This window comes from Salvelinus alpinus, chromosome 21, assembly GCF_045679555.1.
Source record: "Salvelinus alpinus chromosome 21, SLU_Salpinus.1, whole genome shotgun sequence".
NCBI lineage: Eukaryota > Metazoa > Chordata > Actinopteri > Salmoniformes > Salmonidae > Salvelinus > Salvelinus alpinus.
The window spans coordinates 13,664,156-13,684,393 of NC_092106.1; the positions used below are offsets into that span (position 1 = coordinate 13,664,156).

Sequence of the window (20,238 nt, forward strand, 5' to 3'; positions counted from 1 at the left end):
CTCTACAGTAGAATAACTGGCTTTTCCTTAACACACTATCTAACACAGTAGCCTACACCCTAGAGGTCTTCACAGATCCGAATATCCGAGACCCAATCCAGTACCAGAGCGGTTCTGGATCCAGAATTCTAAATAATGACACAGGTCTGATCTGATTGTCACAGGTACAGTGAGGGAAAAAGTATTTGATCCCCTGCTGAATTTGTACGTTTGCCCACTAACAAAGAAATTATCAGTCTATAATTTTAATGGTAGGTTTATTTGAACAGTAAGAGACAGAATAACAACAAAAAAATCCAGAATAACGCATGTCAAAAATGTTATAAATTGATTTGCATTTTAATGAGGGAAATAAGTATTTGACCCCTCTGCAAAACATGACTTAGTACTTGGTGCCAAAACCCTTGTTGGCAATCACAGAGGTCAGACGTTTCTTGTAGTTGGCCCCAGGTTTGCACACATCTCAGGAGGGATTTTGTCCCACTCCTCTTTGCAGATCTTCGCCAAGTCATTAAGGTTTCGAGGCTGACGTTTGGCAACTCGAACCTTCAGCTCCCTCCACCAACTTTCTATGGGATTAAGGTCTGGAGACTGGCTAGGCCACTCCAGGACCTTAATGTGCCTCTTCTTGAGCCACTCCTTTATTGCCTTGGCCGTGTGTTTTCGGTCATTGTCATACTGGAAAACCCATCCACGACCCATTTTCAATACCCTGGCTGAGGGACGGAGGTTCTCACCCAAGATTTGACGGTACATGGCCCCGTCCATCGTCCCTTTGATGCGGTGAAGTTGTCCTGTCCCCTTAGCAGAAAAACACCCCCAAAGCATAATGTTTCCACCTCCATGTTTGACGGTGGGGATGGTGTCCTTGGGGTCATAGGCAGCATTCCTTCTCCTCCAAACACGGCGAGTTGAGTTGATGCCAAAGAGCTCCATTTTGTTCTCATCTCACCACAACACTTTCACCCAGTTGTCCTCTGAATCATTCAGATGTTCATTGGCAAACTTCAGACGGGCATGTATATGTGCTTTCTTGAGCAGGGGGACCTTGCGGGCGCTGCAGGATTTCAGTCCTTCACGGCGTAGTGTGTTACCAATTGTTTTCTTGGTGACTATGGTCCCAGCTGCCTTGAGATCATTGACAAGATCCTCCCGTGTAGTTCTGGGCTGATTCCTCACCGTTCTCATGATCATTGCAACTCCACGAGGTGAGATCTTGCATGGAGCCCCAGGCTGAGGGAGATTGACAGTTCTTTTGTGTTTCTTCCATTTGCGAATAATCGCACCAACTGTTGTCACCTTCTCACCAAGCTGCTTGGTGATGGTCTTGTAGCCCATTCCAGCCTTGTGTATGTCTACAATCTTGTCCCTGACATCCTTGGAGAGCTCTTTGGTCTTGGCCATGGTGGAGAGTTTGGAATCTGATTGATTGATTGCTTCTGTGGACAGGTGTCTTTTATACAAGTAACAAACTGAGATTAGGAGCACTCCCTTTAAGAGTGTGCTCCTAATCTCAGCTCGTTACCTGTATAAAAGACACCTGGGAGCCAGAAAACTTTCTGATTGAGAGGGGGTCAAATACTTATTTCCCTCATTAAAATGCAAATCAATTTATAACATTTTTGACATGCGTTTTTCTGTTTTTTTGTTGTTGTTATTCTGTCTCTCACTGTTCAAATAAACCTACCATTAAAATTATAGACTGATAATTTCTTTGTCAGTGGGAAAACATACAAAATCAGCAGGGGATCAAATACTTGTTTCCCTCACTGTATGTGTACTTTTAACTGACTTGTCCTGAAGGACCCGTACAGATCCAAACGCGACTGCTGCAGTAGAGAGAGAGAGAGAGAGAGAGAAGTTTAGAATTTATGCTGCTACTCTTTGCTTTTCAAGAGTGGCGGGTAGCTGGTTGTTGGTCAATCACAAGTCATCAAAGCGGCAATAGGCTATAGTCATAGAGACTCTGTGTGGGACCATGGTCAGGAGATATCTAATCAATGGAAGGTGGAATTAAAATGATGGAATTTAAAGTTAAAAGAGAAGGATAAGCTACAACGACCAAGAGCCAACAGATAGACTGCTACTTTATATTCTGAATGGTGTTGTTGTTGTTTGTAGCTGTAGGACGAGAAAGAGCACGCTGCATCAATTAGCCTAGCTAGCTGCTAGCTTAACTAGCTTCTCATGGTTTGATGCAGTCAAGACAGTTACTACGTAATCATATTGGATGATAAATCACCTAGCTATGGCAGCTATTAATCTACTATAGCACGAGTGGGCTTGGTAGGTTGCGGTCTCTCGTCTCTCCCTCCCTCCTCCCTGTTCCCGTGTCACTCGCTCCCACTCACAGTAGCTTACATACACAGCACGGCCCCTGAGCGTCACCTCTTTCTACCTCGCGCTTTATCAATTCCGGTTAATAAAGTAGCTTAAAAATGGAATCTTCTGCTGCTTCCCTCACTCGGATCGGACCAGGTCTGGATCCAACCAGGTCTATACAGACTAGTTGTCCTCTGGTCCGTTCGGAACGGGTCTCTATATTTGAAAAATGTATTTATGCATATCGGGTCCAGATGGGAAAGCCCCAAGTCTATTTCGGAACGGATCCAAGGCCTCTGCTGCATGCTAGTCTCATTTAGGACGCTATTTCATGGTCATATGCCTCAATCAACATTTATTTAGACTTTTGCTTCAGGCCTGCTATCTAAACTAAAGTTGATTGTCTCCATCAGTGCACACAGATGAGCAGTTTAAATCTCCTTCGCTAACAAAGATTTCCCCAGATTTCCACACGTAAAATAACACGGGGGCGTAACAGGAGCGAAAGCTCATAGTAATCCTTGTCCTTGCTAGACCGTACATGATCTTTATTTGATCTAATTGCTTAAACGGCAGTCGCTATCCCTGATGAGTGTTCAATTTTACAATGGCGCGCGCAGCATCGTATAATTAGAACTAACATCTATTAGAATCCTCCCAATTGCACACTGCCTGTCCCTTTCAGCTGTTTAGACTAGGATTGCTTACACTTCTAATGTTTCTACTGAAATTCCTTCAAGCTATGAATTCTACCCTCACTATGGACTAGCCTAGAATTGTTGTCATCACTATACTGGGGGGCTAAAGCTCAGGGCTTCCTCACACTCCCTTCACTCTCCTCTTACCTGCGTGTGAGCTTGGAGGTGAGCTTGCTGAACAGGTTGGAGGTGGCGCGGGTACGTGCGTGGGGCAAGGGGCTGGCGTCGTGGGACAGGGTGGGGGAGGTGGGAGGGGCGTGGGAGGGAGGCCGCCGGTCCCTCAGCTGGCCACCGTGGAAGGTGCTGCGGATGCTTGAGCCCCGGGTGAGGCGGGAGCCCGCGGAGGAGGAGGTCCCCGAGGCCCCAGCGATGCTGTGGGTAGAGGGCGAGGCCGGGGGCAGCCGGTGGGAAATGGAGCTGAGAGAGGAGAGAGAGAGAGCAGAAAGGACAAAACAATCAGATCAGCATCACATTCATCCATCACTCAACCATTAACAGTGAGGTGATCAGTCCATAATGTATGATAACCCCGGGCATATCATCGTTCTAATGTATCGGTTGAGACAAAGGATCTGACCCAGAAAGGCTTTAGCGGGAGTTAGTTGAGCGTTAAGGCAGAGGGATGGTGAACCATTACAGGGTAGGAGCTTCCACTTGTGTTGGCTTTCAGCAGAGGTAAGGTGGTGAGGACAAATCAGAACTGGGCCTTTGGTGGAAACAGAGTGTGAGGGGGAGATGGGGATCAGGGAGGAGGAGGGAAGGACAGACTGGAAAGGGGGATGTGGGATGGGTGTGACTGGTATGCTGGTAAAGAGTGAGAAAAGAAAAGTGGGCATAGAAATAGAAAGAGAGAGAAAGAGAGAGAGAGGGTGAGAGAGAAAGAGAGAGAGGGTGAGAGAGAAAGAGAGAGAGGGTGAGAGAGGGCTTGAGGGAGAGTGACAGACTGAAAATGAAGATCTCAGCCATCTGCTTGGAGAAGTGTGGCTGGCGTGTGGACGTCCAGCAGTAGCCACCTCTCCTTCCCCATGCCCCCTTAACCCTGCATCCTTTCATCCACTTGGCAGAGCTCCTCCTCCCCTCGTCCCCTTGGCCCGCTCCCTACAGTTCTCCCTGAATGGCTGGGTTAGCTAGGCTGGCTTAGCCCCTGTTGGCCTGGGGCCGCTTCACTTAACGCTCTAAATAACCAGAGCTCTGATAGACAGACACACACCCACAGGGAGAGGGGCCAAGTAGGGCAGACACATTAGAGTCCTTTGGTTGATTTGCAGCCGTTTCAGAGCACAATCATTTACCCTCAACCTGAGCCCCAAAGCAAAAGAGACCAGGGGCAGGAACTAAACATGTGTAGAATGTAATGCAGACAATGTATTTCTGTGTAATGTATTTCTGTGTAATGTATTTCTGTCTATATCATGTAATTGTATGACTGCATGCATTTGTTTATATGAGCATTATTATTTGTATCTGTTTCCGAGTGTGTTGGTTTGTGTATTTTATCATTGTGTGTGTGCAGCGGTGTATTTGTTTGTGCAGCTGCACTGTGTGTGTGCGCTCTAGCACGTATGTGTCCCGTCAGCCCATCTATCGTGGCATTGCATTGACAGGGCCTAGAAGGCGCTTGCTGGTCAAGCTGGGACACTGCCATCTCCCCACTTTCCCCCTCTATCTCCAACCCCCTCCCTCCCCCAGTCCACGTGGCCCTGAGCTGGGACTTTAGGTCACATGATAACCACCCCCTTCTGGCACACAGCAGTAAGCTCTTTATCTCCTAGTCAAGAGACGTAAGGAATGTTGTACACACACACAAACGCACCACTCCAGTACAGTCAAAACACACAGGTTATGTAGGCACATAATGCTGAGAAAGTCAATGTATCCCTGCTATTATACTCAAGGACTCAACAAATGTAGAAGCACATGTGCAACACTCAAACACAAACACGAAACCCAAACGCTCTGCTCACCTGTTCTCCTTGCCGTTCTGCAGCAGGGAGGGCCTGTCTGTGCTGTTCCGGTCCGTGGTGCACACGTATGTGTTCCGGCGGATCATGGCACTTGCTGGGACGTTGTTCTGAAAGTCAGGGAGAATGAGTTAGATAACACATTGACTGTGATCTGGTGAAATTCAGAAAGGCATCCATCCTACTGTATATCCCTCCTCTGCTCCATATAATGACATTGTCTAATGGTCACATAACGCTAGGGATGTTCATGTCTATTCAAAGCCCTGACTCTGATAACATCTACACCCCACATCACAGTGTCAGTGGGCGCATCCCAAATGGAACCCTATCCCCTTTATAGTGCACTACTTATGAGCCCTGTTCAAAAGGTGTGCACTTTAAAGAACCACAGTATCCGTGTTGAACTTTTGTTGTCACTCTCAGTCCACCCTGTCAGAGCGCCCTTCAAAGGGTTCATCTCAGGTTCATCTCCATATTCTCCGTTCACACTGTTGTTGTTCATCAAATCAAATCGGATTGGTCACATACGCATATTTAGCAGATATTGACTCCCTATATGCTGGCGTTGATTCTCTATTCTCTGTCCACATCTTAGTTGAGCATGAATCTGTAGATTCTCTATTCGAAGTGTTATTGGTTCATTCCCCAGCACACTGGTCTTAGTTTCATTAACCTCTTGTAACATTGTCTCTTGATGGTGTTAACCCTTCTTTTTCCTGTGTGTGTGCGTGTGTGTTTATAATGTACAATTATTTGTAAGGTCGTGTTGTAAGCCGACTGCATTACACACATTGCATTGCATCAACCAATGGTTGTGTGGCACGCCTTTGAAGGCGCAGTCTGGCATCAGATAACTCTATTATATGTGGTTTGCAGACATGTAGTCAGCCTGGAACACGGCCTATCTGTATGTGTGTGCGTGCGTGTTCACCGTGGCCGTGATAATCTCCTTGCGGCGGTCGGGGATCTCTGACTTGTTGGGGTTGTTGGCGCTGCTGACCATGGGGCTGGAGGGGGGCTGGATGGAGCGGCTGCCCACCACGCTGCTGCTGACCTTCCGGGACGCCATGCGCCCCCCCTCCTCCTTCAGATCCCTGTCTGCCCCCGCCACGCTGCTGGGGCTACGCTTGGGGTGGGACGGGGGTGCTGCTGGACCGCCTGCACAACAGACAAACAGGGCAGATGATACGACATGAGAATCAAAGTCCAGCCCTGTGTGGTTCAGTTGGTAGAGTAGAGCAAGGCGCTTGTAAAACCAAGATCGTGGGTTTGAATTCTGCTGGCGCCACCCATATGTAAATGTCTGCATGGACTACTGTAAGTAGTTTGGGATAAACAGCATGCTATTATATTATAGACTGACAGATAAGTGGGCAATGTACAAATTATGAATATCTCACCCACTTGTAAAGTGGTGGCTGGTGACCTCACACTCTCATACACACAAAGCAAACATTCTCAAACTTGGCAGAACGGAGGGGAATCCTACTTCACAACCATTTAAAAACACAAGTGAAAAGGTAGTGACGGACAGCTAGTTGGAAAACAAACACCCACTAATGGGTTAGGTCAGACACTAATGGGTGTACAGTGCATTCGGACAGTATTCAGACCCTTTCCCCTTTTCCACATTTTGTTACGTTACAGCCTTATTCTAAAATGGATTAAATAAATGTTTTTCGTCATCAATCTACAAACAATACCCCATAATGACCCTTTGCTACGAGACTCGAAATTGAGCTCAGGTGCATCCTGTTTCCATTGATCGTCCTTGAGATGTTTCTACAACTTGATTGGAGTCCACCTGCGGTAAATTCAATTGATTGGACATGATTTGGAAAAGCACACACCTGTCTATATATAAGGTCCCACAGTTGACAGTGCATGTCAGATAAAAGTCAAGCCATGAGGTCGAAGGAACTATCCGTAGAGCTCCGAGACAGGATTGTGTCTGCAGCATTAAATGTCCCCCAAAAAACAGTGGACTTCATCATTCTTAAATGGAAGAAGTTTGGAACCACCAAGACTCTTCTTAGACCTGGCCACCCAGCCAAACTAAGCAATCGGGGGAGAAGGGCCTTGATCAGGGAGGCGACCAAGAACCCGATGGTCACTCTGACAGAGCGCCAGAGTTCCTCTGTGGAGATACAAGAACCTTCCAGAAGTACACAGCCATCTCTGCAGCACTCCACCAATCAGGCCTTTATGTTGGTGGCCAGACGGAAGCCACTTCTCAGTAAAAAGCACGACAGCCCGCTTGGAGTTTGCCAAAAGGCACCTAAAGACTCTCAGACCATGAGAAACAAGATTCTCTGGTCTGATGAAATCAAGATTGAACTCTTTGGCCTGAATGCCAAGTGTCACGCCTGGAGGAAACCTGGCACCATCCATACGGTGAAGCATGGTGGTGGCAGCATCATGCTGTGGGGATGTTTTTCAGCGGCAGGAACTGGGAGACTAGTCAGGATCGAGGGAAAGATGAACGGAGCAAAGTACAGAGAGATCCTTGATGAAAACCTGCTCCAGAGCGCTCAAGAACTCAGACTGGGGCGAAGGTTCACCTTCTAACAGGACAACGACTCTAAGCACACACCCAAGACAACGCAGGAGTGGCTTCAGGACAAGTCTCTTAATGTCCTTGAGTGGCCCAGCCAGAGCCCAGACTTGAACCCAATCAAACATCTCTGGAGAGACCTGAAAATAGCTGCGCAGTGATGCTCCCCATCCAACCTGACAGAGCTTGAGAGGATCTGCAGAGAAGAATGGGAGAAACTCCCCAAATATAGGTGTCCCAAGCTTGTAGCGTCATACCCAAGAAGACTTGAGGCTGTACTCGCTGCTAAAGGTGCTTCAACAAGGTACTGAATACTTATGTAAATGTAATATTTCAGTTCTTGATTTTTAATACATTGGTAAAAATTTCCCCAAAAATGATTTTGCTTTGTCCTTATGAGGTATTGTGTTTAGATTGATGATGGGGAAAAAAACACTTTAACCCATTTTAGAATAAGGCTGTAACGCAACAAAATGTGGAAAAAGTCAAGGGATCTGAATACTTCCCGATTGCACTGCAATGTCATGGAAGCTCCTATGACACATAATACTCCCAGATGGACAGACAGTAATGTATATCAACAATAACTACTACCTATTCCCTTTATAGTGCACTACATTTGACTAGTGCATTACTTTTGAACAGAGCTCTGGGCTCTGGTCAAATATAGTGCATCATATAGGGAATAGGGTGCATTTTGGGACAGCCCACTCACAGAAGTCGCTGTGCCTCCTGCGGGGGTGGTAGGTGGAGGCGCTGCGCTGGGTGGTCTTGCTGTGGGAGGAGGAGGAGGCCGAGGCGGAGGTGGTGGAGGAGGTGGAGTGTTTACTGGTGCCGTTGATGACGGTGCTGGGCCGTACCCGCGCCAGGCTCAGACTGCTGGTTGACCGAGACTCGCTGCCCTCCACCTGATACACACACACACACACACACACACACACACACACACACACACACACACACACACACACACACACACACACACACACACACACACACACACACACACAGAGAGAGAAAGAGAGAAACACACACATTAGGATCAGGACTCAGGTGACTGTGGACAGTGTGGACACACAGGCATGCATACACACGTATTGTGGCAGACAGGCACGCCAGGTGTTCCCCAAGTATTTTTGTTAGCAGCGGTGGCTAAGAAAGCGGAGGGGGATAATTTTGTAGATTTTTCTGGTGACTTTTTAAAAGGACATTCTACTCCAAAATGCATGAAAATGTAATTATGTTGGAACCATCTTAAATATAACTGATGTGTGCCACTGCACTAAAGGGAGATGAGGAGCAAGTGGTGGCTGTGCACTCATGACTCTCTCATTCACACTAGCGCTAGCTCTGTTTGCTACAAATATACTTGTAACTTGTCAATTTCCCAAATCTCTCACTATCCCTTTAAAAGCGTGTCGCGGCAGAAATATATATATTTTTTGTAAACTCTAACTGCGAACGCTGGGAACGCAGACAGGCAACGCAGAAAGCCTTAACGAGGAAGAATTCTCTCTCTCTCCCCTACCTCTATCCCAACCCTCTCTCTCCCACACATGTTGTCTCGTTGTGCCTCACCTCATTCATGCGTCCCAGTAACAGGTAGGTGGCGGTGACCTCGTTGTACTTCCGAGTGGTCAGAGCGTCTTTGATGTCGTCACGGGTGTAACCCATCCCCACCATCACCTCTGAAGGCGAGTGGAGAGATGAGGGACGTTAGACAGAGATACAGGCTCAAAGAAAGAAGAGGATGGGTACGTCCCAAATAGCACCCTATTCCCTACAATAGTGCATTACTACTACTACTACCACCAGGGGCCAGTGAACTAAATATTGAAAACGGTGCCAATTGGGATGCATACAATATATAGGTAGGGAGTAGAGGAGAGTTAGAGAGGGGAGTACTTCACCGATGCGGCTGGCATCATTATGATCCTCCAGGGGCTCTGTATGAGGCTTCAGTTCTTCTCCGTCGTAGCCAGAGTTAATCCACTTGTCGTTCATGATTTGCTAATGAGGAGGGATAAAACAATGTGTTAAAGATGCCACAAACAGGTTGTGTGTGGGTTTGTGAGAGTGTGCATGCGTGTACTGTATGTCTGAGTGGCGCCTGCAGTTGCCCTCCTCACCTCCAGGGTGCAGCGTTTGGTGGGGTTGAGCACCAGGAACCTGCGCAGGATGCCTTCGCAGTCGGTGGACATGTAGAAAGGCACGCGGTACTTCCCCCGCAGTACACGCTCCCGCAGCTCCTAGGGAACAACACATATAGATAACGTTACACAAAACGTGCACATAACGTTATATAACGTTACACAAAACACAAGACATATTAATGGCAAATGGACTAAAAGACAACGTGTTCCTTCTCTTGATCAACTGAACATGAAAATAAAATGTGAACATGAACTAATCAGCACAAACCCCTTCAGGACCACAGGCAGCATTAGTAAGCAAAAACATCACATAATGCATCAACTAAATAACATCCAAACCAGACACACGCCGTCTTGACATTGACACCTCAGTGACACAGTCTGCATCCCAAAAGGCCCCCTATTCACTATATAGTGCACAACTTTTGACCACACCATATGGGCCCAGGTCAAAAGTAGTGCCCTATGTAGGGAATAGAGAGCCATTTGAAACTCAGACAAAGTAAAGGCCATTTGGCTGTGCTGCGGGGGGCCTTGCCTTGAGGTTCTGCCCGTCGAAGGGCAGTGATCCGCTGACCAGAGTGTAGAGGATGACCCCCAGGCTCCAGATGTCCACCTCAGGCCCGTCGTACTTCTTCCCCTGGAACAGCTCTGGAGCAGCATAGGGAGGGGAGCCACAGAACGTGTCCAGCTTGTTGCCCATGGTGAACTCGTTACTGAAGCCAAAATCTGCAATCTTGATGTTGGAGTCGGCATCCAGCAAGAGGTTCTCAGCCTGAGGAGACAAGTGAAGATAGCCGAGTGCAGCTTTAAGGACTGAGAGTCTGTTCAATTCAGGCTGAGTTTGTATGCTCATTTCAGGAAAGCAATTATCAGTGTTTCACATATGTTAATGAATTGATATTGATGTATAATATCAATGAGTTGTTGTCATTTTGGACAATGAAAAGGGGCCCATGTCATCAGGTCTGAACCGGTCACGTACTTTAAGGTCCCTGTGAACAATGTTCTTCAGGTGACAGTAGTGTACAGCAGACACAATCTAGATAGATATAGATATATATAGAGATAGAGGGAGAGGGGGGGAGAGAGCGAGAGAGACAGAGAGAGAGAGAGAGAGAGCGGGAGAGAGAAAGAAGGGGAGTGAGACAAGTCACAGTAAAAAAGCCAAACACAGACACTGACACATACAAGCTTACAATAATGCTTGCAATGAAATACAGGCCACACAGCACCATTCACCGGCTTTTGTTGCGATTATACATTTTTGGTCGCGTCTCACCTGACGGAATGTGGCCCGCGCCTCTTTCTCTTTCATTCTCCCATGGGACACGAGGTAGTCAAACACTTCACCTGAGGGAGAGAGACAAATCACATCAACAAACAGAGAAGCAGGCTTACAACACTCTGTCTGGTTGAATAGTCTGTAATTGAGGCACTTATACCGTATATTTGTGACTTATATCCGCGGGGCGGGAGGGTTAATGGTCATGAAATGAAGGGAGGTTGGGTGGTGGCCGTGTTGAATAAAGAGAAAATGATCCATTCATGAATGTATCATTCTTGTGCAATTCATATCTGGAGGCTACAATAAAGTTTTTCTTTCATTACTTTTATCTGCCGTTAGTGTGCAGATTAAGCTTTAGGGCCTAACTGTACGCTCGCAGAATACACGCCAATTGCCAAATGCTTTTGGGAACTTAGGCAGAAAAAGTTAACTTCGATCCGCAGAGGCAAAAAGGACAATGCTGGAGTTTAATTCGATAAGAGAAAAGCTGTGCAATGGAAAGTGGAAAATAAATCGAAGGGAGGGACAGAACAGTAGTCTAATGTTGGGGAAAGATTTGGTGAAGTGGTAAGATGATAGCAGTGCCGGCTATGTTATGTGTGATGAAGTCCACGTCCACAAGACGTGGACTTCCAAATGGCCCGTCAAGGGAACTACTGTTCAGGTGGGTTAAATGGAATAGTAGCCTGAAATCTTTACACTGAATGTAGGTCTATAACCTCTCAAATATAACATGAACTCTTGCAGAATTAAGCATTACTTACAGTGAAATGATACACCAAATGTTCATTTTGACTCTAGAATATGATTTATTTATTTCAGTATCTTGAAAGAATGAATTCGCAGTTAGGGACCGTCTGTAAAGGTGCACTCTTTACTGCAATCTTATCAGAAACATGTAGGGGAGTTTCACAGCTTTACATTTTCTTAAAACCGGTTAAACTGATGTCATTTGGAAATCCCTTTTTAAAATATTTATTTATTGCATTTTCTCCCGTCGAGTGAAGCAGAGAAGCAGAGATGAAAGAGAAAACTTTACCAATGTCAACTAGATTGAAGCATCTATTCTATCAATTTATGACGTTATTCTGGTGAGCAGGGTTTATTTAGTCTTCCAGGGCAACAAGTAATGACAGAAGAGAATCTGCATTTATCTAATTATAGAAGTTGATAGACATTGACTAACAAATAGCCTGCAAAAATGTTGGAAATTATAAGCAGTAACATATGCCTATAAAAAATGTTTGTAGTCGTGTTTCTAATAACCCATCTGCAACCGCCCGACTAAATGACATGTAGTCAGGCGGTTGCGGATGGGTTATTAGAAATTGCGGGCCGGTGCAGGTGAACAAACAGCTGATCCGCACACCCCTACTGTGTATATATAGTGTGTTTAGAAGAGTTATACAAAAATTATATTGTAATTCTATGAGGCACGCAGTGAGTGAGTGAGTGAGTGAGTGAGTGTGTGTGCGATGACGGCATTATGCCACAATATACCAGAGAAATTGCAATGTAAGAATTAAGGAGAACATAAAACAAATATTAAAAAATATGCTTAATTGTAACATAAACCGGATAGGTGCAGTGAAATGTGTTGTTTTACAGGGTCAGCCATAGTAGTACGGCGCCCCCTAAAACATAGGAGAGCATACACAACTGTAGTATCATAAGTGAGATGGATTATTAAATTGAGCCTGATCTGGGATCAGTATCTTCATCATGGAGCCTATAGGGCCTCATTCATCTCAGTGATCCCTGGCCCTATGGTTGACTTTGGGTCATTTACTGAGTGATTATTGACCGGCTAACGAAAAGATGAGAGGAGTGAGAGGAAGATGATGACAGAGAGATGGAGGGGGGAGAGAGAGGCAGAGATAGAGAGAAATAAGGAGAAAGCGAGGGGCAACGAGAGAGAGAAAGAGCAAGTGAAAAAGCGAGAGAGAGGCAGAGAGAAAAATGGAGAGGGCGGCAGAGAAAGGGAAAGAAAGAAAGAGGTAAAATAGTGATAGAACGAGAGAGAGAGCGAGAGAAGTTATGAAGTACAGGGAGCCACTGTCACATCTGGATACCTTATTGATGTGACGTATGCATGTGTGTCTACATGTCTGTGACCCATGCATGAATTTGGGAATATGTGGTGGTGGTGTGTGAGAGAGTTGAAAGAGAGTGACCTAATAATTGAGTGCATGAGTGTGTGTGTTGTGTTTATAAACAGTAAGTGCTTCATGCTAGAGGGCACATCCACTGGGAGAAAAGCAGTGAGGTTGAGATCAGGAGGGGGCACATGCTTGGCTATTAGCTCCTTATTTGGCAAGAAACAGAGAATGGGAGGAAAAATTGACAATCGAGCGGAGTTGGGGATTAGAGAAGGGAGGTGGGGGGGGGGGGGGCACAAGCAAAGAGAAGAATGGGGAGAAAGTGAACATGAAGGAAGGGGAGAGACAATGACAGTGCAGAGGGAGGGAGGAGGGCGGTCAAAAGACAATCGATGGGTCAGAGGTACCGGGGAGAGGGAAAGCGTGAGGGCGGGGTGGAGAGAAAACGGATGAGAAAGAGAAATAGAGGAGAGTGGGGATACTGATTGAGGGGAGGTACTCTGCTCACCCCCACTGGCGTACTCCATTATCAGATAGAGCGTATTCTCTGTCTCGATCACCTCAAACAGCTGCACTGTAACACACACACAGACAACTCAGTATAGTGGCACAGACAAACACACACAGTTCATAATGCACAAAGTGATTGACTGTGTGTTCCTTAGAGAAGGGAGATGTGCTGTAAATGCCAACAGTATGGTACAGCAGTTTATGGTTCAGCTGCATGCAGTACTAAATGTGACTGTGTGCTTTATAATAAATGGAGGAAGTCTACTTGTCCTGGCTTTACATGAGCGACTACACCCTATTGCCTTTATAGCGCACTATGTTTGACCAGGGCGCATAGGGAATATGGTGCTATTTGGGAAACACCCTCTGGCCATTACAGGGGCAGCGCGAGGGGGTCTGGGTGACTGTACCCCCCTGGAAAGGAGGATCATTTTGAGCTCAGTGGGGGACTATTGTCCACATCACACATCCTGACTCCTGCTCAGCATCTGTTTTGACAGTAAAGGGGAACATTGTGTGAGGATGGCTGTTAGGCTGATGATGTTCTGGGGTGGGGTATGCACTGCGGCGCTACACCCTGGAAGCTGGAGAGATTAGTGTAGCCGAGGCACTTACCGATATTTGGGTGGTTGAGGCCTTTCATGATCCGTACCTCTCTGAAAAGCTGGATGAAAGAGAGAGAGCAGAAGCGAGTTAAAAGAATGGTATTTCATTATTCAAGTACTTTTTCCCCAGAATTGGAACTCTTCACAGTCACACTGATATATATATATATATATATATATTATAGTGCATATGAAGATAGGCAAGAAAGTGGGGGATGATCACAATCCCTGATTCATAATATAAGAACTGAACATCAGACAGGCGGATAGGAGGAGGTTAGCCCGCCTCCACCACTGTCACTCATTTATTCATTCATAATGAAGCTCAGCTGCTTCTCGGGAAATGGACGTACCTCCCCCTCCAACACTTGCTAGCTTTCTGCTAATTAGAGAGAGGACCACTCCAGGGACAGCCTGACTAGACAGAGTACCTCTCTCCCTCGACAGAGCCTCCCTCCCCACAGGAGGTGCTGCTGCTTCCTATTCTAATTCTAGAAATGGTGGGGACACCACATCACATAGTTGCTGCAACGGTGGTGCGGCACGGGCACCGTCTGCCGCCGCTGTGTGTGAGTCAATGCCCTGCGGTTATGAGGTGACACACAATCGTATATCCACACAGTCTCACACCCACAATATTCCCACACACACACGGTCCTCCCTCGAACACGTTCACAAGCCTCCTTTCCTGGTTGTGACATCTGCTGTAAGTGGGGAAACTGGAAGCGCTGACGGCATCTTGGGGATAATTATAGTGTGTGTGTGCACCAGCACAGAGAGTCCTCTCTTTCAACTGTATATGTTGAGACTGGGTGACGAGGCATCGGCTTGCTCTGACCACGTAAAGGGGAATCAGTGAGAGACTGTGTCACAAGGGCTGGGTTTGTGGGAGGGGGAAAAGAAAGACTTCAATAAAGACAGAAATAGAGACAGACACAAAGTTAGATTTCCTATTGTATTAGTGTGAGTGGAAACAAGAGGAGGAAAGAGAGTAAGGGAGAAAGACAGGAAGGATAGGGAAAGAAACACACACAATGGATGGAATGTGCTGATGGTTGTGTGAGAAGGCGGCCAGCTTCCTTAGAAGTTCGAGCCCATTCTTCCAAAACACAGAGCGTCACCCAGGGAGCTGCGTTTCACCATGCCTCTTTCTCAGCCCCCCTATGCTCGATCCTGTGATTACGGGCCTTCGACGGCAGCTTTCAAACAAGATATCTGCACACGGAAGTGGCAAGAGTAAAGTTGCTAGGGTTATCTATATATTTTGGGTTGCCTTGAGGACAGAGGGAAACAGAGAGAAGGAGACTGTGAACGATTCAAATGTGTATGCCTCAGTGACTGTGCAAGCAAATGACTAATGTCTCAAATAAACATGCACAAACAGAACGGAGCTGGGCTGATTGGTGTACAGTGTCCTAATTCAATGATTTAAATTACGCTCGTATAAATAATACGAGGAAAAATATCTAGGGATATGGCCAGGGGGAGGAGAAGTAAAAAAAATATGAACATAGATTACTTGTGGTGTTACTTACGGGGGAAAGTTCCATCATAGCATAATGTAAGCATAACTGTCTACTTCCTGGTAGTGATGTAATAATACATGGAGGATGCCATAACAATGTGTGTTGCTTGAGGCGACTGGATGAGTCAACCTTCAGCATGGACATTACCAAACAGATTCCTGCTATTCTATGGCCCCCATTGTCCCGAGGACAAACTCAATATAGCTCCTATCGTCGGAACAATAGCAACGCTCTCCCTTTCGTGCTGTTGCACTGCAAAGTGACCTGCCTAAACCAGTATGGAGACATGTTTACACAAAAACACAGTATGTGATGCAACACAAGATGTTGATCGGTTTGTCGCTGCGCTACATGATTTAAGAAAAGCAGGCGGTGTCCACAGACCCACTTTTGTTTACCAAGTTCAACTTCAAGTAGAGGGCTAGTTTAGTGTTGTTGTACTAATGTCTTGTGCATTTGTATCCAGGACTCTGCACTGAATGTAAATATTTATCAAAACCCAACAAATATACAGTGGACTATAGGCTAGTGATACATGACTGTAGGATATAGGCTAGTGATACATGACTGTAGGATATAGGCTAGTGATACATGACTGTAGGATATAGGCTAGTGATACATGACTGTAGGATATAGCCTAGTGGTACATGACTGTAGGATATAGGCTAGTGATACATGACTGTAGGATATAGGCTAGTGATACATGACTGTAGGATATAGGCTAGTGATACATGACTGTAGGATATAGGCTAGTGATACATGACTGTAGGATATAGGCTAGTGATACATGACTGTAGGATATAGGCTAGTGATACATGACTGTAGGATATAGGCTAGTGATACATGACTGTAGGATATAGGCTAGTGATACATGACTGTAGGATATAGCCTAGTGATACATGACTGTAGGATATAGGCTAGTGGTACATGACTGTAGGATATAGGCTAGTGATACATGACTGTAGGATATAGGCTAGTGATACATGACTGTAGGATATAGGCTAGTGATACATGCCTGTAGGATATAGGCTAGTGATACATGCCTGTAGGATATAGGCTAGTGATACATGCCTGTAGGATATAGGCTAGTGATACATGACTGTAGGATATAGGCTAGTGATACATGACTGTAGGATATAGGCTAGTGATACATGACTGTAGGATATAGGCTAGTGATACATGACTGTAAGATATAGGCTAGTGATACATGACTGTAAGATATAGGCTAGTGATACATGACTGTAGGATATAGCCTAGTGATACATGACTGTAGGATATAGGCTAGTGATACATGACTGTAGGATATAGGCTAGTGATACATGACTGTAGGATATAGGCTAGTGATACATGACTGTAAGATATAGGCTAGTGATACATGACTGTAGGATATAGGCTAGTGATACATGACTGTAGGATATAGGCTAGTGATACATGACTGTAGGATATAGGCTAGTGATACATGACTGTAGGATATAGGCTAGTGATACATGACTGTAGGATATAGGCTAGTGATACATGACTGTAGGATATAGGCTAGTGATACATGACTGTAGGATATAGGCTAGTGATACATGACTGTAGGATATAGGCTAGTGAGATGAAACACCGTGCAGGGAAAAATAACTTCTGAGAAACCATGTTCTTGAAAAACAAAATTCAGGCGGGAAACCTGACTCACTGACTCAAGTTATTAGACGGTTATTTTTTAATGCCAAAGTTATTAGACGGTTATTTTCAGTGCCAACGTTATTAGACGGTTATTTTCAGTGCCAAAGTTATTAGACGGTTATTTTCAGTGCCAAAGTTATTAGACGGTTATTTTCAGTGCCAAAGTTATTAGACGGTTATTTTCAATGCCAAAGTTATTAGACGGATATTTTCAGTGCCAAAGTTATTAGACGGTTATTTTTCAATGCCAAAGTTATTAGACGGTTATTTTTCAATGCCAAAGTTATTAGACGGTTATTTTTCAATGCCAAAGTTATTAGACGGATATTTTCAGTGCCAAAGTTATTAGACGGTTATTTTCAGTGCCAAAGTTATTAGACGGTTATTTTTCAATGCCAAAATTATTAGATGGTTATTTTCAGTGCCAAAGTTATTAGACGGTTATTTTCAATGCCAAAGTTATTAGATGGCTGTGCAGGGCAGCTGGACACCACCATGAATCTGCTGGTGGGGGCCCGTCTGAGAGGATCAGCCTCTGTGAAGCAGACATGTTACATAATAGTGCTGCTAATGTGGACCAGAGCTACTGTGAGTGCCACAAAGTAAACATTCAGTGTCCACAAACACACCCCACCGAGGGGATGTCAAATTATCATTTAAATGACATGATGAATCGCCATGCGTGAACATACCATCCAAATCAAACACAGTCCCACATCCCTTGAGACTGTCTGTAATTGAATTGAGGAGAACAGAGCGCATCAGCTGTTCACCTGAGCTCTAAAGATAATAATCAGATAAGCCCGTCTCTCCTCTCCTCCCCCGCCTCCTCCTTGCTCTTTCTCTCTTCAGTCATATCCCCCTCCCTTCTATCTAGCACTTTCTCCCTCTCTCGCACGCCCATAAATGACTTCCTGGTCCATTCCCTTGGCAGTGGCCCTACGTCACTGTTGCCATGCCAACCCCGGTACCAAAGCCAGACTCTCTAGTCCTTGTCCCATCCCCAGGCCAGTCTCTTCCCAGGGGAGTTACTCCACCCCACCCCACCTCTGCCCTGCCTTGCCTGCCACCCTCAGCACATGACAGGCCAGGGGGTGGGACAGCCCATCGACAGTATGCATCTGTCTAATGCAGGCCTCCCTCCCTCCTCCCTCCCACCCTGTCCGTCACACCGGAAGCCGCTCTCGCTCTGAAGCAGAAAACAGAGAGAGAACAACAAGGCAGAATTAATCAACTATGAGCTCCCTCTGAGCTCCCTCTGGGTTTTCGCCTGTTTTGCATGTGGATTTGCACAAAGCAGTTTACTAAGTTGTCTCTCTCTCGCTCTCGTTCTCTCTGTGTGTCATTGTGGGTCGAAGTTACTGGGGGGGGGGTCAGTCAGTGGTGGACACAGGCAGTTGTTGAACACAAGGCTGTGTTTTTGTCTGGGCCGCATCCCTGCGGGCCTCACTCGGACCATTTAATCCAGGCCTTGTGTCCGAGCTCTCGCCTGAACAATCACACGCACAGTCGCATACACACACACAGGCAAAGTATGCCTGCACAGGACACACACATATACACTCGCTATACCCACACACAGACATTTTTGTAAATTGCTTCAACAAATATTTTACACAACCACATTGCGCACGTACAGTCGCACACAAGCACACACCTCCTCCCCCTGACCACACTGTCATGAGACCAGAGAGAGAGCCAGAGAGAATGCGAGCGAGAGAGGTAAACGGAACACACAGTCTCCCCTCTGAAATGACTAAGCAGAGCCACTGAATGACCTCCTCTTTCTCTGAAAGAGACGTCTATCCACGCCAACGGCCAACCCAGCCGTCGCCCATGAATGACTGTTCCCTCCCTCCCTGCATAAACAATAACATCTGATGCAAGTGCCACAGCCTACTGTCTCTAACCCCCACCCCACCAATAGAATACCCCTCCCTCCCTGCTCTAAACCTCTCCCCACACACCCCAGCCCCCCTTAATGTCCCTGTGGGACCCAGGCTGCTCCTCTGGGAAAGGGGGTGTGATTAAGCAGAGGAGAGGCCTTTCATGTTGGACAGTGTGGTTAGGGGCGTTCCAAGGCCCCGGCTGTTGTCAACATGGCCCCTCAACAGAGACCTCGTTACAAGCCCATCTAAAACCACACAGTCACTTTGTAAGGAAGGGCCTGAGAATACACTGGGCCTGGTTGGGACTGTCTGGTTTCCAAGGTGTCTTGTGAACCAATAATGCATCAACAACATCTGTCTGGCCAGCAACCCCAGGGGCCAGGGCTCAGGTGAGGGGTGCCCAGGGGCCAGGACAATTTCTAAAATGTATTTAACCTTTATTTAACTAGGCAAGTCAGTTAAAAATAAATTCTTATTTACAATGACGGCCTACCCCGGGCTAACCCAGACGACGCTGGGCCAATTGTGCGCCACCCTATGGGACTCCCAATCACGGCTGGTTGTGATTCAGCCTGGAATCAAACCAGGGTCTGTAGTGATGCCTCTAGCACTGAGATGCAGTTCAAACACACATTGGTGACTGTATGTGGCCAAATTGGTATGGCATAATTCCAGCCAGCCTCAGCTAAAATATACATTCAGTTTAAGATAGCACACACTTAGATTCACTTTTCATTTAAGTGTTTGAATGATCCATGGACGGTAATAATAAGCAATAGCTTCTTTCAGGACTGCACCTCATGTTTATTTGACCATAGTTTAGGACTGGATGTCCTATAATGTAACTGTAACACTGAGAAGCTGACAGATTAAAATCTAGAGCATGAGGTAGTACAACCTTGTTTGGCAAGAAGCAATAAAACTCATTCAAGTCACATGCCTATCCAGAACTACAGCAACTG

The 20,238-nt window shown here is 46.1% G+C and overlaps 1 protein-coding gene across 5 annotated transcripts in view; it reads right to left on the minus strand.

The window, feature by feature from the left end:
- Window positions 1-20,238, minus strand: part of LOC139548539 (MAP/microtubule affinity-regulating kinase 4-like) — a 62,397-nt gene that overhangs the window by 15,259 nt on the left and 26,900 nt on the right. For 4 of the 5 annotated variants that reach the window (XM_071358242.1, XM_071358238.1, XM_071358240.1 and 1 more), the window contains exons 4-15: window positions 14,204-14,252; window positions 13,587-13,652; window positions 10,974-11,044; window positions 10,677-10,733; window positions 10,230-10,466; window positions 9,668-9,787; window positions 9,449-9,548; window positions 9,117-9,226; window positions 8,254-8,446; window positions 5,916-6,142; window positions 4,985-5,091; window positions 3,168-3,437 (exon numbers count right to left, since the gene is read on the minus strand). In XM_071358242.1, the coding sequence (XP_071214343.1) occupies window positions 3,168-3,437; window positions 4,985-5,091; window positions 5,916-6,142; window positions 8,254-8,446; window positions 9,117-9,226; window positions 9,449-9,548; window positions 9,668-9,787; window positions 10,230-10,466; window positions 10,677-10,733; window positions 10,974-11,044; window positions 13,587-13,652; window positions 14,204-14,252 (1,607 nt within the window). The remainder of the gene's footprint in view (window positions 1-3,167; window positions 3,438-4,984; window positions 5,092-5,915; window positions 6,143-8,253; window positions 8,447-9,116; window positions 9,227-9,448; window positions 9,549-9,667; window positions 9,788-10,229; window positions 10,467-10,676; window positions 10,734-10,973; window positions 11,045-13,586; window positions 13,653-14,203; window positions 14,253-20,238) is intronic. The other variant, XM_071358239.1, reaches the window with a different exon arrangement.